At 45.4% G+C, this 24681-nt stretch overlaps 1 protein-coding gene across 1 annotated transcript in view; it reads right to left on the minus strand.

Annotated features, from left to right (window-relative positions):
* clstn2a (calsyntenin 2a) overlaps positions 1-24681 on the minus strand; it is a 413239-nt gene that overhangs the window by 58374 nt on the left and 330184 nt on the right. Inside the window, exons 8-9 of the mRNA XM_078410820.1 lie at positions 17205-17462; positions 13917-14038 (exon numbers count right to left, since the gene is read on the minus strand). Coding sequence (XP_078266946.1) covers positions 13917-14038; positions 17205-17462 — 380 coding nt within the window. The remainder of the gene's footprint in view (positions 1-13916; positions 14039-17204; positions 17463-24681) is intronic.

Below are 24681 nucleotides of genomic sequence, written 5' to 3' on the forward strand. Positions count from 1 at the left end.
GTGTATTGAACTACATTTGAACCGGCATGATTTTGTGATGTGGGAAGAAACGGAAACCCTAGGGGAAACCCACATCATCTCAGGGTGAATGTGCAGACTCCATACAAATAGCACGGGGCATTAGGATTGGCAAGGCAGCCATTCCACCAACTGTGCTGCTGTGCTGCCAAGACGCACATCATCAAAGTACGAGATGAATCCTTTCTTTCATAGCGAGTGTTTGGTATCTGGAACCCAACACCTACAGGGATATCAGAAACAGAAAAAGAATTTGGATAGGTAACTTGACAGAAAATAATTAGCAAGACTAAGGGAAAGTTCATTGTGAAATGCACAACAACGGGCATGAGTGGCGGCATGGTGGCACAGCGGTAGAGTTGTTGCCTTATAGCACCAGAGACCCAGGTTCGATCCTGACTAAGGGTGCTGCCTGTATGGAGTTTGTACATTCTCCCTGTGACAGTGTGGGTTTTCTCCGGGTGCCTTCCTACACTCCAAAGATGTACATGTTTGTAGTTATTTGGCTTCGGTAAGTTGAAAATTATCGCTAGCGTGTGTAGGATAGTGTTAGTGTACGGGGATCACCGGTCAGCTCAGACTCAGCGGGCCCAAGGGCATGTTTCTGATATGTATCTCTAAATTAAACTAAACTAATACTCGATGGGCCACGTGGCCTTCTACACCACATAGATTCTGTTCTTATATTATCTCTGGAAAGGCAGACAATGCAATAAGTGAATAAAAAGAAATTGGACAAATGTGAGAACACAGCAGTCTGAAGAAGAATCCTGACCTGAAATTTCAGCCATCTTTTATCTTCAGAGATGCTGCCTGACCCGCTGAATTACTCCAGCACTTTGTGTCTAGGTTAAGTTCAGATCAATGTAAATGTTTAATGGAGAAGTTTTGAAGTGTTTTTTTTTTGCAGAGAGAGCAGTGGGGGCCTGGAATATATTGTCTGAGGTGGTGGTGGAGGCTGATACAATAATGGCGTTTAAGAGGCTTATAGATAACCACATGGAAGTGCAGGGAATAGATTGTGGGCTATATACAGGCAGATGAGATCAGTTTAATGTGGAATCATGTTCGGCACAAACATTGTGGGCCAAAGTGCCCTTTCCTATGCTGTACTGTTCTTTGTTCTATGAACTTGTTCCATAGTTTAGTTTTGTTTAGAGATACAATGCGGAAACAGGTCCTCTGGCCCACCATGTCCGTGCCTGAAGGAGGGTCTCGACCCAAAATGTCACCCATTCCTTTTCTCCAGAGATGCTGCCTGTCCCGCTGAGTTACTCCAGCATTTTGTGTCCATCTTTGGTGTAAACCAGCATCTGCAGTTCCTTCCTACACATTGATTTTTGGGGACGTTTGACAGTGTTGGGAACTTGCAGGAACATTAGGCATTAAAGTGGACATCTCTTGCTCAGCTCGATGAAGCTCTCTGCAACTCGATGTTGGAACCAGGAACTGTAAACAAACTGCTAAATGAAGTGCATGGGTCAAATGGCATCTGTGAGGGGAAAGGAATCATCCGTGTTTAGTTTAGTTTAGAGATACAGTGCGGAAACAGGCCCTTCGGCCCACCGAGTCCGCGCCGACCAGCTATCCCCGTACACTAGCACTATCCTGCACACTCGGGACCATTTATAATTATACCAAGCCAATTAACCTAAAAACCTGTACGTCTCTGGAGTGTGGGAGGAAACCGGAGCACTTGGAGAAAACCCACGCAGATCACGGGGAGAGCTGTCTGTTTTGCTTCATTACAGGCAGCATAGAAATAAACACATTGTTTTTGTTGCTTGCGTTAACATTAACACGGCACTTCTGTTGATCCAACAATACAAAATGTTCGAGGAAAATTGTCTTTCTGTAATAAACCCATTAAACATTAAATGAGATCAACGTCAGATGCAGTTTGAGTCAGCAGCCTCAGGTACTGAAATTCTTAAAGTCTTATTTGGAAAAGTGGGCAGATTTCGAGGTTAAAATTATTTTTATACTAGAACCATTTTAACACTTAAAATGTATCCTGCATATATCAAGTAGTAAGACTGGAATTAACGGTAAGATTAGTGTGTCTGCGTAATAACCACTTTACAATTCCACCAAATTAACCCATTACTACTTTTTTGCTAAATTCGGGTAATAGATTTCTTCATGATGTACTCATTGATGTTGTATTGCTATTTATATTTAAAATTATGCAGTGAGATCAGAGGAAGACAGTGTTATCTCCTTGTCAAGAAGCTAGCTTATCAGCATAAAGCACTTTTACATTCTGTTTTCTTTTTACTAATGAGATCTTATTGTTTCAGATGTACTTGACATGCCATAGATAAAAATCTTTCATTAAATTTAATGATTCTCAATCAAGTTTAATTCGGCGTGTTGGAATAAGCCTTGCTATTTCCAATATGCAGCTCACAAAACTGCAATGAATTGAAGCCCTCCATTAATTATTCCCAAGATTATTTACACACGGTTCCCGAAAGATAGTTTCTCTTTGCGTGTCATTTACATAATCATTTAAAGAGAAAAGCTTACATGGAGGGAAAGAGAGAGAGGGAGGTAAGGCACCTCTCTAGTAGTATATACTTCACACTATAATCAAATCTTCTAATGGACATTAGGGGTGAGGCTGTGGTGGAAACGCCCCTCAAATGAGGGAAGGGATATCACCCCAGGTGGCCACATAGAAACATAGAAAATAGGTGCAGGAGGAGGCCATTTGGCCCTTCAAGCCAGCACTGCCATTCAATATGATCATGACTGATCATCCAAAATCAGTACCCCGTTCCTGCTTTCTCCCCATATCCCTTGATTCCATTAACCCTAAGAGTTATATATAACTCTCTCTTGAATACACAAATGTCAAAGGTGCCGGTTTTAAGGATATTTCTGTAAACACTGTCAAATATGACCCTAATGAATGTGTATATGGCCTCTAAAAATGTCAGAAGAATTTTTTAGAATCATCGAGTCATACAGCGTGGAAACAGGTCCTTCGGCACATCTTGCCCACACCAATAAGCATGTCCCATTTACACTAGTCGCACTTGCCTGTGTTTGGCCCATATCCCTCTAAACCTGTCCTACCCATGTCCCTGTCTAATTGCTTCTTAAACATTGAGATAGTCCCTGCCTCAACTATCTTCTCCAGCAACTCATTCCATACACCCACCACCCTTTGCATGAAATAGTTACCCCTCAGATTCCTATAAAATCTTTCCTCCTTCACCTTAAACCTATGCTCTCTAGTTCTCGATTCCCCGAATCTGGGCAAGGGACTCTGTATCTCCACCCGACTTATTCCTCGTTTTGTACATATTTTTAAAATTCTGAATAAAGTTTATTTTTTAGCGTAAAAAAAAAAATCTCTGCAATTATCTTTAATTGCATTGTTTTGCATGGGTACCAGCCACGGTTTCTGTTAAATTTCTGCGAATTCAAACTCATTTGTTTTATGCTGCGGTAATAGATTTTTTTCGGGAAGTTAATTAAGCGTGATTGTTTATTAGTTTAAGATGCTAGCTTTTTTTTTTAGGACAGATACTAAAGAAGCAGTGGTTTGCCTTTGCCTTACATCTGCCAGATTCAGCAGTTGTTTACATGCGCAGAGCTCGCCTACTGGATCAGCTCCATGGTTTAATCCACTCAGCTGCACCTGACTAATTATGTCCTGGATTCAAAGACAGTTTGGTTTATCTGGATCTTGCTCCAGTGGGGGAAACAGTTTATGACGGGCCGAGATTGATCCATTTATCATCGTGCAAAAAAATAAATAAATCCCACAACATCACACTCGGGATTCTGATGTAAACGCCACCGCTGTGTTAGTCCAACAATTATCAGAGATCTGAATAATTAATCATCGCTCGCTCCTTCATCCAACAAAATGGACACTACGTGGCACTATTTGAATGGGGAAAGACACAAAATGCTGGAGGAACTCAGTGGGTCAGGGAGCATCTCTGGAGAAAAGGAATAGGTGGCATTTTGGGATATCTACATACTAAAACTCTTATTGGTTTGTTTGTTCCTGAACTACAGCCAAAACGGTACGCGATAGCGCGACAGTTTTAATCCCACCTTACTCACCGTCGTCCCTTTGGTGCTAATGGAAGAACTTTCACTTAAATCGGTGTTATATTTTTAAAGTTATTCACATTTTAAAGTTTAAAATCTATCTCCTAGAGAGGGAGGGGGAATGAGGGAGGATAAGGGGGGTTGAGGGGGGTGGAGTGGGGGGGAGGGGAAGGGGAAGGGAGGAGAAGGGGGGGTGGAGGAAGGGGGAGGAGGGGAGGGGGAGGGTGGAGGGGGAGGGTGGAGGGGGAGGGGGGAAGGGGGAGGGGGGAAGGGGGAGAGGGGAGAGGGGAGAGGGGAGGGTTCTGCACCAATGCAGGTGAGGTTTGGGCCCAACGGGTCCACTTGGTCTAGTAAGTTCATAAATTTATGTGCTAGGTGCAGGATTAGGCCATTCGGCCCATCCACCATTCAACCATGGCTGACCTATCTTTCCCTCCTAACTCCATTCACCTGCCTTCTCCCCATAACCCCTGACACCCGTACTAATTAAGACCCTCCATCATGATGTAAACCAGCTGCTACAGTTCCTTTTTACACATTTTTAAATGGAGATTTTTTTTTTAAGAAGGCATCAATCACTCAAATGGAAATTTGGAAAAATGCTCCAACTATGAGATTAAAAGTGAAAGCAATTTTTTTGGAAGAAAGGATTAGAACACAATTAAAAATTTTTAACTAAGAAGTTTCATTTGCCTTCAAGTATTGCACTGATTTGTTGTTAATTAAGTTTTGGCAGATTGGATTTTTTTCGGGAGCTGAAGCATAAATTTAAATTGCTCATAAGCAAGTATTTTTCCATGAATTATCTGTTAATATTATGATCAAAAGGAAAATGTTACACAGGGGATCCAATGCATCTCAATTTACAGGCCACATGTATATCTTTTAGAGAACTTTGGGGCAGTTCAGAAATTGCGATGTAATCTTCTCGGTATAATTAATACAGAAATTTCATTACAAACTACTTTTTTAGAAAAATGTGGTTTTCTATTTTTCATCATGTAATGTGTTTGCTTAAAACCATGGTCCATACATCAAAGGCTGACACTTGAACTCATTTTTTTCCTGCACTCCTCACCCCAGCTAATAAATGGACCGAGGAAATACCAGCTGAAGTCAGTCTTGTACTTTAGAAGCATACACTTGATAGATGTTATAGAGTCTTAGAGCAGGAAAAGAGATCCTTCAGCTCAAACCTGTCCATGCCAACCAAGATGGCCCATCCACACTTGTCCCACCTGTCCGCATTTCCCCCATGTATCTCTCTAAACCTTCCACATACCTGTCCAAATGTCTTTTAAATGTTGTTAAAGTACCTGCCTCAACTACCTCCTCTGGCAGTTCATTCCAGATATCTACAACAAAAAGTCAGGTTCCTATTAAACCTTTCCGCTCTCGCCTTTAATCCCTGTCCTCTGGTTCTTGATTACTCCACTCTGGGTAAAAGACTCACCCTCTTTCATCCAGTGCAAAACACACTCCTCAAAAAAGTCTCCTTCTGATATGTCCTAGCTTCAACCCCATGACTGCATAACCTGAAGACCCTGTTCCTCCAGTAACGCTGATTGCCTAATCCAGCTGCCCAATACCCCACCCCCAACTCTGCTACAATCCTCCAGTGGGTGACCCTTCTCCTGGCTCTTTGATGGATTCCTGCTGTCGCCAATGAGCTCCAATTGTCACCCGCCTCTTCTCTAGAGCGGCACGATGGTAAAGCTGCTGCCTTACAGCGGCAGACGCCCTAGATTGATCCCAACTATGGGGTCTGTACAGAGCTTGTACGTTCTCTCTATGAACAAGTGTTTTTTTTTACGAATGCTCCAGTTTCCTGCCACATTCCAAAGACATGCAAGTTGGTAGGTTAATTGGTCTCAGTAAATTGTCCCTAATGTGTAGGATAGAACTAGTGTACAGAGAATCATTGGTCAATAGACAATAGACAATAGACAATAGGTGCAGGAGTAGGCCATTCAGCCCTTCGAGCCAGCACCGCCATTCAATGCGATCATGGCTGATCACTCTCAATCAGTACCCCGTTCCTGCCTTCTCCCCATACCCCCTCACTCCGCTATCCTTAAGAGCTCTATCCAGCTCTCTCTTGAAAGCATCCAACGAACTGGCCTCCACTGCCTTCTGAGGCAGAGAATTCCACACCTTCACCACTCTCTGACTGAAAAAGTTCTTCCTCATCTCCGTTCTAAATGGCCTTCCCCTTATTCTTAAACTGTGGTCCCTTGTTCTGGACTCCCCCAACATTGGGAACATGTTTCCTGCCTCTAATGTGTCCAATCCCCTAATTATCTTATATGTTTCAATAAGATCCCCCCTCATCCTTCTAAATTCCAGTGTATACAAGCCTAATTGCTCCAGCCTTTCAACATACGACAGTCCCGCCATTCCGGGAATCAACCTAGTGAACCTACGCTGCACGCCCTCAATAGCAATGGTCGGCAGAGAGTCCATGCCCATGTTCCCAGGTTCAACTTCATTCTCAAATATGCTCAATCTGGAGAAAGGCAAGGTTTCAGGGAGGTAGTATGTGTAACATGCAAGTGTGGCATCAATTTAATAGTCCCATCCCAGTGGGAGTCCCTCTACGTAGGGATTCTCCCCCTCTACATCGGGGACCTGGACTGGAGGGTACTGCACTGAGGAGTCCCCTGCAACCTGTTTCTCTCCCGGTTCGCAAGCTCGCCAGCCGCCTGCCACTGTGCGGGCTGGACTAGTCTGTGTACCACCTATACCCGGAGTGTGTGAGTCTGTGTACCACGTGTATATGGAGTGTGTGAGTCTGTGTACCACGTTTATATGGAGTGTGTGAGTCTGTGTTCCACCTATACCCGGAGTGTGTGAGGTTGCAGCCCCTGTTCCAATACCTAAAGGGGCAGATCCTTGCCTTCTGGCTGCACTTCTCACCCACCATCCTCATCTTTGGACACCCTGTGTGTAGGGGGGAGGCTGGAGCTGAGGATGTCCTGGTTGGGCTGCTCCTGGGTCTGGCCAAGCTGGCCATCCGCGAGTCACAGCGCCAGGCAGAAACGGGCTCTGCCCGAGCCGGCTGCCTGCCCCTTTTCCGGGGTTACATCCACGCCCGGATGGTACTAGAGAGGGACTAGGCGCTGTCCACGGGTGCCCTGAGGGATTTCCGGGACCGCTGGGCACCGCGGGGGGTGAATGCATCCTTGACAAGGAGTGTAAGAGAGTTGTTTAATTTTCAGTATATTTGATATTTAAGAATATTTTTACTTTGTGCGATGGTGGTGTGTTTGTTGGTATTGTTTTGTATTGTGCATATTATTCTTGTAAATAATTGATTAAAGGTGTATGGGGGATTGCACAGACTTGGTGGGCCAAAGGGCCTATTTCCACACCGCGTCTCTAAAGTTTAAAGTCTAAAATCAGCTTTCACAGAGTGAAAATGAATGATTATCATTCTAACCTTTGTTTCTTGCTATGACCAACAATTTATTTCCCTACTCTCCCGAAGACAGGGAGATAAATGGCCAACTGACTGTTGGATCTCCCTGGGACCTCACCCAAGTGAGCCTGCTTCATGTGACAGTCAGTCCAAATAAAAGCCAGCTGGTTATGTAGCAGAGGGGATCATTGCATCTGGATTCAATTATATCCTTGCACACGTGCCTGCATCCCAAGGGAACTTTGCTTATTTTGCAATGCTGTTTGGAACAATGCTGCCTTTGACTGCAACTCTCGGCGGTACAAGGTTAGTGCTTCTGTTTCTGAGAAATAATTTCTCTCTCCCCCTTCCCACTGAGTGCGGCACAGTGTCGCAATGGCAGAGCTGCTGCCTTGTACTGACAGAGACCCAGTTTCGAACCTAACTACGGATGCTGTCTGTACAGAGTTTGTACGTTCTCCCTGTGTCTGCATGGGTTTTCTCCGGGTGCTCCGGTTTACTCCCACATTCCAAAGACGTGCATGTTTGTAGATTAATTGGCTTCTGTTAATTGTTCCTTGAGTGCAGGATAGAACAAGTGTACCATTGACTGTACCAACAGTCAGTATGGACTCGGTGGGCCGATGGGCCTCTTTCCACGCAGTTTGTCTAAACTAAACTAAAGATGGCAAAAACCACAGTGAAAGATTTGATAATGCTAATCGCTTTTTGCCTTCCTGACGACTATCTAATCAGCTTGCTCAAGTTCTCGACCGGAAACTGAATTATTTCTCACGGCATAGTTTCTCCATTATTCTAGCCTTGGTGTGTTGTGTCCCACCCCACGACAAATGACAGGGAATCTGCAGCCAGAGTAATCTACATCATTTGTGCTGTATTGCCTTTGACTTAAGTCTGATATACAGAATTCTTAGCTCAACAGTTTATAGGCATATAATGAGAAATTGAAGACGATTTTCATGTCACTAGCATTCTTTCCTTTGTTAAGATGAAATCCATTGGTTGCGAGAATAAAGTCAGGGGAAAATTATGCTGCTTCAAAGTAGAGGAAGGGAACAGAAGAGAGCGTGCTGGTGAGCAAAGCCTGGGGTTGGTTGGGGGTGCTTGGAAGATTGGGGAATTAGAGTGTTAGGAACCTTGTTCTGGAGGATAGAGGGTTGGGATGGTGAAGGAGGGGGGAGGGGGGAATTGCAGGTGAGGGATAGGAATCCACAGGATCAAAGTATGGTATTGAACACTTCACAAGAGTCATCCGTACTTTGGATTTAAAACGTAGGTTTTAAAAAGGGCGGCACAATGACACAGCCGTAGAGTATCTGCCAAACAGCGGTTGAAGCGCTGGGGACCCAGGTTCAATCCCGACCACAGGCGCTGTCTGTACGGAGATTGTACGCTCTCCCCGTGACCAGCGTGGGTTTTCTCTGAGATCTTTGGTTCAAGTCAAGTTTATTTGTCACATACACATACACGATGTGCAGTGAAATGAAAGTGGCAATGCCTGCGGGTTGTGCACAAAAAGAATTACAGTTACAGCATATAAATAAAGTTAATAAGTTACTATTAGTGTCGACAAAAATTTAGTCTCTGGGGTTATAAAAGTTGACAGTCCTGATGGCCTGTGGGAAGAAGCTCCGTCTCATCCTCTCCGTTTTCACAGCGTGACAGCGGAGGCGTTTGCCTGATCGTAGCAGCTGGAACAGTCCGTTACTGGGGTGGCAGGGGTCCCTCATGATCTTGCTTGCTCTGGATCTGCACCTCCTGATGTATAGGTCCTGCAGGGGGACGAGTGTAGTTCCCATGGTGCGTTCTGCCGAACGCACTACTCTCTGCAGGGCCATCCTGTCCTGGGCAGAGCTGTTCCCAAACCAGACTGTAATGTTGCCGGACAGGATGCTCTCTACAGCCCCAGAGTAGAAGCAATGAAGGATCCTCAGAGACACTCTGAATTTCCTCAGTTGTCTAAGGTGGTAAAGGCGCTGCTTAGCCTTACCCACCAGTGCGGCAATGTGCGTTGCCCACGTCAGATCCTCTGCGATGCGGACTCCCAAGTATTTAAAACTGCTCACCCTAGCCACAATAGACCCATTTATCTCCAGTGGCGTGTACGTCCTTGGATGTTTAGCCCTTCTGAAGTCCACAATCAGCTCCTTTGTTTTAGTGACATTCAAGAGGAGGCTATTGTCCTGACACCAGAGTGCCAGATCAGCCACCTCCTCCCGGTAGGCCTTCTCATCGTTGTTGGAGATCAGGCCCACCACCACAGTGTCATCAGCAAACTTGATGATGGAGTTTGAGCTGAACCTGGCCCCACAGTCATGTGTGTACAGGGAGTACAGTAGGGGGCTAAGGACGCAGCCCTGGGGGGATCCTATGTTCAGGGTGAGGGAGCTAGATGTGTGTTCCCCCATCCTGACCACTTGGGGCCTGGCAGTGAGAAAGTCCAGGACCCAGGCACACAGAGGGGTGCTAAGCCCCAGTTCCAGCAGCTTCTCAACCAGTCTGCTGAGGACTATTGTGTTGAATGCTGAACTAAAGTCAATGAACAGCATCCTCACATAGCCCCCCTGGCTGTCCAGATGAGAGAGAGCGGTGTGTAGAACCTGGGAGACCGCATCATCCGTGGACCTGTTCGGACGGTATGCGAACTGTAGTGGGTTCATGTTGCAAGGAAGGAGGGCGCAGATGTGCTTCTTGACTAGCCTCACAAAGCATTTCATGACAACCGAGGTGAGGGCCACCGGTCGGTAGTCATTTAAACACGCTGGAGAGGCATTCTTTGGCACCGGTACAATGATGGATCTTTTGAAGCATGCAGGGACCACGGACTTTGCCAAGGAGAGGTTGAATATTGTGGTGAGCACTGGAGCAAGCTGAGTAGCACAAGACTTTAGTTACTCGCCCAGATATACCATCTGGGCCTCCAGCTTTCCTCGTGTTCACACGCGTCAGAGCCCACCTCACCTCACCTCATGCTCGGACACCGAGAATGTGTGCACATCCCCGGCGGTGGATCCCCCTCCAGCCTCGCTAACCAGCGCCCCTTCGGTGCTGTTTTTAGACGGCGAGCTGGTGGTGTTACCCGTCTCAAACCGTGCATAAAAAGAGTTCAGGTCATCAGCTAAGGAGGAGCCGGCACTTCCGGTTGAGGGGGTGCTGGACCTGTAGCTAGTTATAGTCCGTAGCCCCTGCCAAAGGCGCCTGGTGTCCTGCTGCTCCATCTGTGACTCCATCTTGTCCCGATACCTCCTTTTTGCATCCTTCACTGCCCTTCGCAGTCGGTAGGACTCTCCCTTGTAGTCGTCCATGTGGCCGGATGCCAGACCGGAGTTGTAAGCAGCGGTGCGAGCATTCAAGGCCACGCGAATAGACCTGTCCACCCAGGGTTTTTGGTTAGGGAAGATACTGACCCTTACCATGGGGATGATGGTATCGGCTATTGTGGCAATGAAGTCCGTAACCGCTTCCGCAAACTCATTTACATCTCTGGAACTTGCTTGGAACATGTTCCAGTCGACTTCGCTCAGTACATCCTGCAGCATGGCCTCTGAATGGTCAGCCCACCGCTTTACGTCCCTCGTCACTGTCGCTTCCCGTACTATCCGTTGTTTGTACTCCGGCAGCAGGAAAATGGCAGCGTGGTCAGATTTCCTAAAAGGAGGGAGAGAAACGGCCTTGTAGCCTTTCCTGAATGGCGTGTAGCAGCGGTCCAAAGTTCTTTCCCCCCTGGTGACACACGTGATGTGTTGGTAGAAGTTGGGCATGACCTTTTTGAGATTTCCCCTATTGAAGTCTCCAGCCACCAGCACAGCCGCATCAGGGTTCTTGTTTTGGTGTTGACGCAACACATCGTGTAGGGTGGACAGTGCCACGTCGGTGTCCGCATGCGGTGGGATATAGACGGCTGTGATGATCACCGAGCTGAACTCCCGGGGTAGGTAGAATGGTCGGCATGAGATAGTTAGATGTTCCAGGTCCGGCGAGCAGGAACGAGAAAGCGTCTTAATATTTCCAGGATTGCACCAGTTATTATTGGTCAAGAAGCAGACTCCTCCGCCCTTGGATTTCCCGGATTCTTCCGTTCTGTCCGCCCGGAAAACAGTGAAGGACTCGGATGGGCAGATCACCTGGTCAGGCACCAGCGGGGTCAGCCATGTTTCAGTCAGACAAAGGATGTTACAGTTCTTTATGTCCCTCTGGAATCTGATCCTTGCCCTCAGGTCATCCAGCTTGTTCTCCAGGGACTGGACGTTGGCCAGAAGTATGCTGGGCAGAGGTGGACGTAAGGCTTGGGTTCTCAGCCTGTTCCGAATCCCCCTCGCTTCCCACGGTGTTTTTTCCGACTTTCCCACTGACCTGCGCTCCCACTGCTGCTGCCGCGGTGCGCTCCTTTGATGATCTCTATCGGTATATCGGTGAGTAGTTTTCTGTTTAATAGTGCTCCGGTAGCGCTCGAGTTTAATTTTACGAGCGTTTCCCGGTCGTACATTGGTTAATGCTAAGTGCTAGCACACGCTAGAGCACTTAGGGATAATTTTAAAGTAAACATACCAGTTTAAAACGCACAGTTCCCGCAGAGCTACCACGACGGCGACTGGACTGGACCGCGTTCCTCCCACATTCCAAATACGTGCAGGGTTTGGAGTGTTAATTGGCTTGGTACAAGCGTAAATTGTCCATAGTGTGTGTCGGGTAGTGTTAATGTGCGGGGATCGCTGGTTGGTGCGGACTCGGTGGGCCGAAGGGTGTGTTTCTGCGCTGTATCACTAAACTAAACTAAACTAAAGGTGTCCACAGAAAGCAAAACGATCGTGGCTTCAGGGTCAAAGTCCTCTGCTATATTCCAAAAAAAACCACTGTCAATGATAAATGACACCATCCCACGCATGACTGACTTGCAGTTCACGTCAGAAAGCAAGGGTTCATCACTCTCGGAAGTGCCTAGTTCAAAGATTCTAAATGGACAATCGAGAAACACTGACCCACACCAACAGCTGCTAATCCTCTCTCCTTCACCCTTCCCTATTCCCAACTGCAGGGCCGTCTTAACGCATGGGCCTGATGGGCACTTGCCCGGGGCCCCACGAGCATAGGGGCCCCATGCTGATCTGTGTATGTTAAGTGACTTGCAATAAATAAATACTACTTTAAAAATGTAGGTTCAATAAATGCTTTTTTCGCAACATTTTCAGTCCCTAAGTGCTTCTCACAGCGATCTGTAAGTGCTTTTCACAACAATGTAGCACCCTAAGTCCATCGCTAAGTGCTTTTCGGTAAGTGCTTTTCGCCGGCACGACAGGGGGGGGCTGGTAGGGAAAGGGGGGTGGGGGAGAGTAACGGTAGGGGCCCTAGTACACTGCTTTGCCCGGGGGCCCATCATGCTGTAAAAACGGCCCTGCCCAACTGTGACCGTTGCATCTATTTATTGGAGGTTTGGAAAATGGCACACTATACAAAGCATTACAAGAGAATATTTTGTGTACGCTTCAGGCACTTTGTGTGGGAAATGACTCCAGCGTCTGGTGGGGCACCAGTCTATCATTTTCATTCAAATAAAACCATGGAAACAAACTAGCGCGCATTCAAAATATTGATCGCCAGATGAAGTACAGATTATCACTGAAAAACAATGACATTAGCTTTATTTAAAAGCTCATGAATTTAGAGTAACAATTCTGTTCAGAGTGCAAACCCAGCCTGAGGCACAGCACATACCAAAACGGAAAATGAGTAAACTAAAACGTGCACATAAAGCAGTTATTTTAGTAGTTGCAAAATGATCTCAATCAGAGTGCCCAAATGAATAGAACAATAACATAATCTTGTCCTATTTACAACACCATGTCTTTTTCCTGAAGCAATTCAATTTTCAATCTTTGCACATTGTTATCAAACAATTACCAATGGAATAATGTGGCAATTTTTTGAATAGATTTAGATAAATACTTGAAATGGGAAATTTTGAATTGGGATTGGGGAAAGAGCAGGGAATGGGACAAAGTAGACATCACCAGGTCAAAGGGCAGCACTGAGCCAACATGCACTTTACTGCTGTACAATTTTGCACAAATATACCGTTTAAAAATAACAGATGGAGGCATGATTACTGAGGCAACAGAATCCTTTCAGGAAATATGGCAGAACTTATATTTATAAATATGTATGTATATATATATATATATATATATATATATATATATATATATATATATATATAGACTGTACACACATTGCCCCACCACACAAAATGCAGATTCATGCACATATCCAAAACACAAACACACATACACTTTTCCCAACAACAGTGGTCAATTCTAAAAAAAATTTTAAATCAAAGTATATCAATCTATAATATTCATTTAGTCCATCTTAATTTGTGCTTCGCTAATGAATGACCCAAAGTTTGACCCACCTGCTCCAGTTTCCAATGAAATTCAGCCGGACGGAAGGTGTCAACTTGGTCAAAATCCCGACGGAGCAAGAAGACCAGCCGGCAGTTGTGGACGTACAGTGCGTAATGGTGGCGATTCATTTCTGAAGGCACAAGTAGAATTGGTTAATAGGAATCCTGCCCTGCTAAATTTCTTATTGTGCCTCTAAAAACAGACCAATTGGTATTGGACCAGAAAATGCTGGAGACACTCAGCATGTCTGTCTGTTTCTGTGTAGAGGGAAACAGAGTTAACAGGATGAACCATGCTGCCTGCGAGCTAGTGGTTCCACAGGGAACTGCCGGCCAACTGCACTGTGAGGACCAGCTTGTTCCTAATGTCCATGGATGATGAATGAATGTACATTCGTTCCTAGCTTGTTCCGAATGTAAATGTGGTCTTGGGAACTGTGTGGAGAAGGAGCACAAGGAGTGAAACAGAACCAAATGTCCCCAGAATCCAACCAAAAGTCTCAGTTCAATGATTTACCATCACTGCCCCAATGAGAGACCATCATCCTGCAATAGTAACTGTGTGAATCTCTGCAGATACTGCCTGGCTTGCTGAGTAACCCCTGCATTTTCAGTCTTTATTACAAGTATGCATACAACTGTATTTTGATGAGGTATGAGACTGGCAGGTGCAATATGTGGGCTCTTTCTGAGAGCACATTCAGGACTCTGCACTGTGGAGAGGTATTGAAGCAAATGCAACCAAAATATCACAAATATTAATCACATCAACATTATAGTGAGGGCAAGTCCTTCCTTCTTTGTGACGTGGGAAAATGAAAGGCAGGATTTGAGGGCAGCTCAGTGGCGCAGCTGTAGAGTTGCTGCCTTACAGTGCCAGAGGCCCAGGTTCGATCCTGACTATGGCTGCTTTCTGTATGGAGTGTGTACGTTCTCCCTGTGACCGCGTGAGTTTTCACCGGGTGCTCCGATTTCCCTCCACATTCTAAAGACATACGGGTTTGTAGGTTAATTGGCTTCGGTAAAGATTGTAAATTGTCCCCAGTGTGTAAGATAGTGTAAGTGGATTGCTGGTCGGCGCGGGCTCGGTGAGCTGACAGGGCTGTATCTATTAAACTAAATGAAACTAAGAATCATATTTGATCAAATACATGGCAGTGGGCTGTTTATTAAAAACTGATTAAAGGGAAAGGCATAAGTTTAGCTTGATCACAACATGAATTGTGTAAAATCCATGCTTCGCATGAGGCAGAAAGGGGACTTTTGGACAGAGTATTGTAATGCTGGCTGTTTATTTTGGTCCAGTGGGCTGATAAAAACAGCTGAACAGAAAAATGAACATTTTGTGCAGATTCAAGGAACTGGTTTACAACAAAAAAAATATCACAAAGTGCTGGAGTAACTCAGCGTGTAAGGCAGCATCTCTGGTGAACAGGGTGATGTTTCTGGTTGGGACCCTTCTTCAGACTGAATCGTCCCGAGCTGAAACATTACCTATCCATGTTCCCCAGACATGTGTCTCGTAAAATTTTGTGGAGTTTGCTTTCAATTTCTTTGGGCCTCGAGATTTTACATACGATGATGCCAACCAAATTTATTTGCATTGAATCAACAGTAATTTGCATTAAGTACACAATGTAACAGTTGCTGCTGTGTAAAAATTAAACACTGAGCCACGTAATTACTGCCAGCAACTGAGCTGCAAGCATCTCTGTGGAGTTGCACTATTCAATTTACAATAAGGTTGAATTATCCACACTGTGGATAGCAGCTGACCAACATTTATTTCACAATATGAAGCTTTACAGCAGTTTGAGGATATATTTGCTCTGCATATATCCTGTGCAAATACAATCAGCCAGTAGACTTTTAACATTAGAGATACAGCGCGGAAACAGGCCCCTCGGCCCACTGAGTCCTTGCTGACCAGCGATCACCCGAACGCTAGCCTACACATTAGGGACAATCTAAAATTACACCAAAACCAATTAACCTACAAACCTGCATGTCTTCAGAGAGTGTGAGGAAACCGGAGAAAACCCACAAACTCCGTACAGCCAGCACCCGCTGACAGGATCGAACATGGGTCTCTGGCGCTGTAAGGCAGCAACTGCACCGCTTTTCAAAAATACGTGTCAAGGGGAGACCATGCAAGAGGTGTTCAAGTGGTACACAAAAAAAGAAATGCAATAGGGGGGGCGAAGTAGGCTGGAAGAGAGGAAGGGCAGGACAAAGCCTGGCAGGTAATAGGTTTCTACAGGTGAGGAAAGTTTTGTGATATGCAGATGGTTGGAGAAAGGCCAGAGACGAAAAGACAGAAGGTTGTGTTTAGTTTAGTTTAGAGGTGCAGCGTGGACACAGGCCATTCAGCCCACCGAGTCCGCACGCACCTGCGATTCCCCGCACACTAACACTATCCTACACACTGGGGACAATTTACAATTTTACCGAAGCCAATTAACCGACAAATCCGCACGTCTTTGGAGTGTGGAACAAAACCGGAGCAACCGTAGAAAACCCATGCTGGTCACGGGGAGAATGTACAAACTTCCTACAGACAGCACTCGTACTCAGGATCAAACCCGGGTCTCTAGTGCTGTCAGGCAGCAATTCTGCCATTGTGCCACATTGTGCCATAGAGGGAGTACAGAGAAGGTTCACCAGATTGATTCCTGGGATGGCAGAAGAAAGACTGGATAGACTCGGCTTGTACTCGCTGGAATTTAGAAGATTGAGGGGGAATCTTATAGAAACTTACAAAATTCTTAAGGGGTTGGACAGGCGAGTTGCAGGAAGATTGTTCCTGATGTTGGGTAAATCCAGAACAAGGGGTCACAGTTTAAGAATAAGGGGGAAGTCTTTTAGGACCGAGATGAGAAAGTTTTTTTTCACACAGAGTGGTGAATCTGTGGAATTCTCTGCACAGAAGGTAGTTGAGGCCAGTTCATGGGCTATATTTAAGAGGGAGTTAGATGTGGCCCTTGTGGCTAAAGGGATCAGGGGGTATGGAGAGAAGGCAGGTACAGGATACCGAGTTGGATGATCAGCCATGATCATATTGAATGGCGGTGCAGGCTCGAAGGGCCGAATGGCCTACTCCTGCACCTATTTTCTATGTTTCTATGTTTCTCCAATACAGGTTCAGAACCCAAACTTCAGGTAATTTACATTTGCAAATAAATAGGTTTTAGATAAGTTCAGGATTAATCTGACCAGCCATTGCCTCTACTATTGAAATGTTACATTGGTGTAGGCAACAACTGGCAACACAATTTAGTTAAATCACACACATTCCACCTGTTTTATCTGAATTGCAGAGAATGGTTTCCTTCTCTGCTCTCATTCCAGAGCTGGGTCCGTGCCTCATCCAGGTGGTGATGGTAAACTGATCAGTGAGATTTTTGGACATCACCCCGTCTGGAATCTTTGCAGCATGTTTGCCGTCGAATTTGAAGATCAAGTCACTGTCATGTTCATTGTCCATCAGAAGACTCGAAGTCCAGTTTGATAAACCATACGGTGCTGGGAGCAAGTCAATGGTATCCGAAGAAGCACCTGGAGATTGGAAAGAGAGAAAAGGTATTTAACCGTTCAGTGGCTAATTTGAAGCAAATTGGATTATCATAAGAACTGTTAAGTGGACCCGAGACTCATGATAATGGCGTGATCTGGGAGGCACAGTGGTAGAGCTGCTGCCTTACAGCGCCAGAGACCTGGGTTTGATCCTGACTACGGGTGCTGTTTGTATGGAGATTGTACATTCTCCCTGTGATTATGTGGGTTTCAAAAGGAAAGTAAGTACAGTTGGTATTTAAATCATAGGCAGTCTTAGATTTGGAGCAGATGGAACGGATTTGTAACCAAATATTTGCCCAAAAGAGAGAAAAATAAATTCCTATGGTGTGCTCTATTTCTGTGCATGTAAGTATTATGGACAATGGCTGGTAATGTTTATGTTTAAATCAGGATCATTGATCATAATTGCCTGGACTGAGGCATTATACCAAAACTTGTGATTTATTCATGCATAAAGATACAACCTTGCAATAATCACATCAACATAATGTTAGTGTCAACAATCACTGCATGTGGTAAAAAGTAAAAGCTAATGTACAAAGACAAAGTGCCGGAGGAAATCAGCGGGTCATATCATATCATATCATATATATACAGCCGGAAACAGGCCTTTTCGGCCCACCAAGTCCGTGCCGCCCAGCGATCCCCGTACATTAACACTATCCTACACACACTAGGGACAATTTTTACATTTACCCAGCTAATTAACCTACATACCTGTACGTCTTTGGAGTCTTTGGTCAGGATGTATCTGTGCAGGGAATGGGAAGGCAAAGTTTTTTTTGTTCGGAACCCTTCCTAGATCACATCATTCTCTGATATACTCACCGCTGTTCCCCCCACCATCCTCTGCATCTAGGTTTAGGTTTAGGTTTGTTATTTGAACTGAGATTTGAACTGAGATACGGTGAAAAGCTTTGTTTTGCATGCCATCCAAACAGATCAGATCTACTACAATCAAGTCAAACTCAAGTCAAATAGCTAGAGCAAAGTGGAAGACGTAGATAGAGTGCATATAGAGATATACACCGATCAACCAAAACATTATGACCACCTGCCTAATATGCTGTTGGTCCTCCGTGTGCAGCCCCATGCGCAGCAGGGTGAGATGCGCTGTGTATTGTGACACATTCCTCCCGTGACCACCATTAAAATTTTCTGTGACTTGTGCCACAGTAGGCCTCTGATTTGGATCAGACGGGATAGCCTTCGTTGCCCTCGCACATCGATGAGCCTTGGGCGCCCAACACCCTGTCGCCGGTTTGTGGTTTGTCCCTCCTCGGACCACTGTCAGTAGGTACTCACCACTACTGACCGGGAGCATCCCACAAGCCTTGCCATTTCAGAGATGCTCTGACCCACAATTTGGCCGCAACAATTTGGCTCTTGTCAAGGTCGCTCAGGTCTTTACTCCTGCCCATTTCTCCTGCATCCAACACATCAACTTCAAGAACTGACTGTTCACTTGCTGCCTAATATATCCCACCCTTTGACAGGTGCCATTGTAACAAGATAATCAATGTTATTCACTTCACCTGTCAGTGGCCATAATGTTTTGGCTGATCGTTGTAGTTCTCAGCAATGTAGCGCATCAGTTCCATAGACAAAGTCCAATGTCCGCAATGAGGTAGAGGTGAATTGGACGCTGACCTAGCTTATGTAAGGACCATTCAGAAACCTGATAACAGAAGGGAAGAAGCTGTTTCTGAGTCTTTTTGTACACGCTTTCAAGCTTTTGTACCTTCTGCTGGATGGGAGCAGGGAAATAAAGGAATGACCGGAATGTGTCTCTGACACATTATTTCCGATAGCATCCTGAAGAGGCCTCACAACCTGAAACGTCGCCTGTCCATTCCCTCCACAGATGCTGCCTGTCCTGTTGAGTTCCTCAAGAACTGAGTTTTGCTCAAGATTTCGGTTCCTTGAGTCTCCAAAATTTGGGTCTCTATTCCTTGGAGCGCAGGAGGACGAGGTGTGATCTTACAGAGGTGTATAAAATCATGAGAGGAATAGATTGGGTAGATGCACGGAATCTCTTGCCCAGAGTAGGGGAATCGAGAACCAGACAGTTGGGATGGTTTTTATATATATTTTTTTGGTTGTGTATGTGTGGGAGGGGGTGGTGGTGTGGGTGGGTGGGTGTGGGGGGGGGGGGGGGCAACTTTTCTCTTCCTCACGGCGCGGGGTGTGGCTCGGCTGCGGGGCCTAACATCGCCCGCTGCGGCTCGGCCGCTGGACTTTACATCACCCGGTGCGGCTTGGCCGCTGGACTTTACATCCCGGTGCGGCTTGGCCGCTGGACTTTACATCCCAGTGCGGCTTGGCCGCTGGACTTAACAGTGCCCGGTGCAGCTCGGCTGCGGGGCTTTTCATCGCTGGTGCGGCTTGGCCGCTGGACTTTACATCCCGGTGCGGCTTGGCCGCTGGACTTAACATCGCCCGGTGCAGCTCGGCTGCGGGACTTTTCACCGCTGGTGCGGCTTGGCCGCTGGACTTAACAGTGCCCGGTGCAGCTTGGCTGCGGGGCTTTTCATCGCTGGTGCAGCTCGGCTGCGGACTTGACATCGCCCGGTGTGGCTCGACCACGGGACTTAGCTGCGCAGGGCTTGGTCGCGGGCCTTTCATCGCCCGGTTCGGCCGCGAGACGTTTCAGCGCCCGGTGCGGGGACTGTGCGGGTCGGTCGGGGACGAGCTGTCTGTCCGTGGGCGTGGGGAAGAGAGTGGAAGTTTTGTTGCCTCCATCACAGTGAGGGGGTGTTTGGAGTCACTGTGATGGACGTTTGTGTTGGGGTTATGTGTCTTGTGTTCTTTTTTTTTCTATGACTGCTATGTAGTTTCGTTCGGTACTTCGGTACCGAACGACAAATAAAGCTCTGTTATACCTGTTATACATAGGTTCAAGTTGCAGGGGAAAAGATTTAGTGGGAATCTGAGGGGTAACTTTTTCACACAAAGGGTGGTGGGTGTATGGAACAAGCTGCCAGATGAGGTAGTAGAGGCTGGTTCTATCCCAATGTTTAAGAAACAGTTAGACAGGTACATGGATAGGACTGGTTTGGAGGGATATGGACCAAGCACAGGCAGGTGGGACTAGTGTAGCTGGGACATGTTGGCCGGTGGGGGCAAGTTGGACCGAAGGACCTGTTTCCACAATCTATGACTCTATCTTCGATTTCCTCCCACACTCCAAAGGTGTACAGGCTTGTAGGTAAATTGGCTTGGTATAATGTAAATTGTCCCTAGTTGTGTAGGATAGTGTTAGTGTGCAGGGATTGCTGGCTGGTGCGGACTCGGTGGGCCGAAGGACCTGTTTCCGCGCTGTATCTCTAAAACTAAAAACTAAAAACAGGAATTCCACTGGGCTTAAAGGTGAGGCCATGGACACCATTGGGCAGGATCGATTGTAGAGAGAAGGAAACATTTCTCACTCAACGATCTGGGAGTGAAATATTAAAAGAGATCTATCTTTTGAAAGAGTGATTCACCAGGCATGGTGCTAGCTTAACTCAGCAGGTCAAACAGCATCTCCAGAGAACATGGATAGTGGTGTTTCAGGACGAGACCCTTATTTGGAATAAGTCTAAAGAGGGGTCTCGACCCGAAATGCCACCTTTCCATGTTCTCCAGAGTTGCTCCAGCACTTTTGTGTCCTTTTGTGTATCAACCAGCATCTGCAGGTCTTTGTTTCTACATAGTGGTCATGGACCTGGTCATATTAGTCCACTCCCAGCTGCAACGAAGCAGGGCTCATCTGTTTAAGGAAGGCCAGTTGCTGTATGAGTAGGGGACACTGTTTACAACAAATGCAAGAGTAAGGACATTTTGCATAAATTAGATTAAAGTATGCTGCTTGACATCATTTTAAACATTTAGATGCCACTGAGTGTTAATTGGATATATGTGGGATGGGCTTAGTTCCAATTTACCAGCTGAAAAGCACAAAGACTGCAAATATGATGCAAAAACGAAACGGGCTGAGGTATGTGTGGAGGGAGAAGCAAAATGAACTTTTCTGGTCAATCACCCTTTATTGAAACCGGTGGAAGTCGTGTTGAAAGGTCATTGACCTGAAACATCAGTTCTGTTTCACTCTCATGTAGGAAGGAACTGCAGATGCCGGTTGACGCCGAAAATAGACACAAAATGCTGGAGTAACTCAGCGAGTCAGGCAGCATCTCTGGAGAAAAGGAATGGGCGACTTCCCAGGTCGAGACACTTATTTAGAATGAGTCTGAAGAAGGGTCTCGACCCGAAACATCACCTATCCATGTTCTCCAGAGATGCGGCCTGACCCACTGAGTTACTCCAGTATTTTGTGTCTATTATCTGTTTCTCTCTCCATTGATGCTGCCTGATCTACTGAGCTGTATTTCTTATTTTTCATCCATCTGTTTAGAAAGCTGCAACTGGGCTTATGATTAAATTCCTTTCTGCAATGCACATATATATGTTGTGCAATAAAAAGTAATTGTGGGACCTTGCTTTTTGTTCCCTATAAATACGGACCGGGAAGCTTTGGTGAAGCAGAGAAACTGGGGCCTGAAAAGGGAATTACTTTTTGGATCCATCAATTCCTAAACTGGCAGGTGGCGAATATTAACCTTAAAATATTGGTTAATTCTAAGGTGGCTGCTGTATTGTTATTTAATTGTTTCCTGCCAGTGAACGCTATTCTTTCATCTCATTTTGAAAGTGGTCTGATTGTGTCAGGTTTTAAACTTTTAACATCAAAGCTAATTGAGTCAGGATTGAACCTGTGTCTCTGGCGCTGTGAGGCAGCAACTGTATGGCTGCACCACCATGCTGCCCTGTTGACCCCAATCTGCCTACTTTTGGGCTTTCAATATTTCAGCATGTCCACCTTGTTCTAATTACAACGTGTTTGACCTGAAACATGAATTCTGTCCACAGAAGCCAGCTGACAAGTGGAAAGCTTCAATCCACTTCTAGTTTTATTATAAATCTTTGGCACCTGCATTTTATTGCTTTAAAATTCAATTCTTTTAACAATCCTGAAACGCTTCAAAATGCAGTTAGCTGCAAAGTGCCACGTATTGGCATTCCAATATAGCACACTGCCAAGACATTGGTGTAAACGTTCCAGATACGAAATGCTTACACAATCTGTTCTCGGGGTGAAAGTGTCTCAAAAACCTATCTAACATTGACACTGGTAGCATTTTCAATTGCAGAATTCCACTATAATTGGGGCATGCTTATTTATTCTCAACTGTGGCAGTTTAAATTTACAGGATTGTAGTAATGTTAATTGGTCATATTCTATGTCAATGGCCACCTTCTTGCATGGAATATTAATGGGAATAATTGACACCACTAAGGTAGGACGTACAGCAAATATGCCTGAATGCTTACTGGTTGGTGATCGAGCTTGTTAGTTTGAAGGACAAATGTAGTATTGATAGTTCATATGTTCATAAGTGAGAGGAGCAGAATTAGGCCATTCGCCCCATCAAGTCTACCCCGCCATTCAATCATGGCTGACCTATCTCTCCCTCCTAACCCCATTCTCCTGCCTTCTCCCCATAACCCCTGACACTAGGGTCCCAGCATATTGCCATTAACCCAGGAAAAGTTGCAGAGATATTGTTGTATAGTTCCTATATCCTCAGCACTCCGTTCCTTTCACATTGTTTGTGGTTTCAATATTAAGTTCTTGGGATGTCAAAGCCTCATTACTTCATTACATTTCTCTTGTTGTTTAAATTTTGACACTGTACCAGTATGCTTCACAATTAAGGCCACCTTTTTCCAGACAAGCACATTGGCATAAAAAGCAAATAGTTTTGTTTTGAAATAAAAACAGAACTTGGTAGATACTCAACCGGTCAGGCAACATCTGTGGAGAGAGATACAGATAATGTTTCAGGTCAACAATGCTTCATCAGAAGTGGAAAATTGAAAAAAAGGTGTCTTTAAATTACAGTGATAGGAGGCATGAAACGAACAAAGGGATTTAAAAAAATAGTTACAGCGTGGAAACAGGCCCTTTGGCCACCAAGTCCACGCTGACCAATGCTCAGTCATACACGGTCTATCCTACACCCGAGAAACAATTTACAGAAGCGAATTAACCCACAAACCTGTACATCTTCAGAATGTGGGAGGAAACCGGAGGGCACGGAGGAAATGCACACAGTCAAAGGGAGAACGTACAAACTCCGTACAGGCAGCAGCCGTAGCCAGGGTCGAACCCGGGTCTCTGGTGCTGTAAGGCAGCAGCTCTACCGCTGAGCCACCATTCAGCCCTCGTTATTTGTGTAAGGGTGGAAATGAAGATTGTCCAGATTATACAATTGCTTTCAGTCCTGTGTAGTCATTGGAGACCCTTGGACTATCTTTGATCGGATTTTACTGGATTCATCTTGCACTAAACATTGTTCACCTTATTTCCTTTATCATGTATCTGGACACTGTGGATTGTAATCATGTATTGTCTTTCTGCTGACTGGTTAGTGTGCAACAAAAGCTCTACCTCGGCTCACGTGACAATAAGCTAAACTAAACTTAATCATGACACCGGCTGATCTGCTGAGTACCTCCAGCATTTTCCTTTTATTTCAGATAGCCAGCACCTGAAGTTTTCTTTTGCTTTTTAGTGCCTATTTGAAAGTTGAATATTTGCCGTGATTCAAGGTGGAAAAATAATGTAAGATATCGTAAAAATGATTGATTCAATTAAATATTTACTAGTGCAGGACAACTGAAATTCTTGAACATAAATTGTAATAACCCCTGTATTGCTGGGATTATCGCCTATTCAATTACAGGGATTCTAAATTGTTTATCTCTGATGAAATATTAATATGTTTTTCCCAAGGCAGGTTTGAAAGTAAGCTACATCGCAAGTATTTATTTTATGTTCCAATCTTGGTTTCTATAACACATAAAAAAAAGAAAGGCAACCGGTCCAAATGGATACAATGCAGATGCTGAGTGGGAAAGGGTTGGGTAGAGCGTTCATATGTTCTGGGTTCTGAATGAGGCCATTCGGCCTATCAAGTCAACTCCGCCATTCAATCATGGCTGATCTATCTTCCCCTCTCAACCCATTCTCCTGCCTTCACCTCATAACCCCTGACACCCTTACTAATCAAGAATCTGTCAATCTCCGCCTTAAAAAATATCCATTGAACGGCCACCGCACCAGTCTGTGGCAATGAATTCCACAGATTCACCA

This window comes from Rhinoraja longicauda, chromosome 13, assembly GCF_053455715.1.
Source record: "Rhinoraja longicauda isolate Sanriku21f chromosome 13, sRhiLon1.1, whole genome shotgun sequence".
In the NCBI taxonomy this organism is placed as follows: domain Eukaryota; kingdom Metazoa; phylum Chordata; class Chondrichthyes; order Rajiformes; family Arhynchobatidae; genus Rhinoraja; species Rhinoraja longicauda.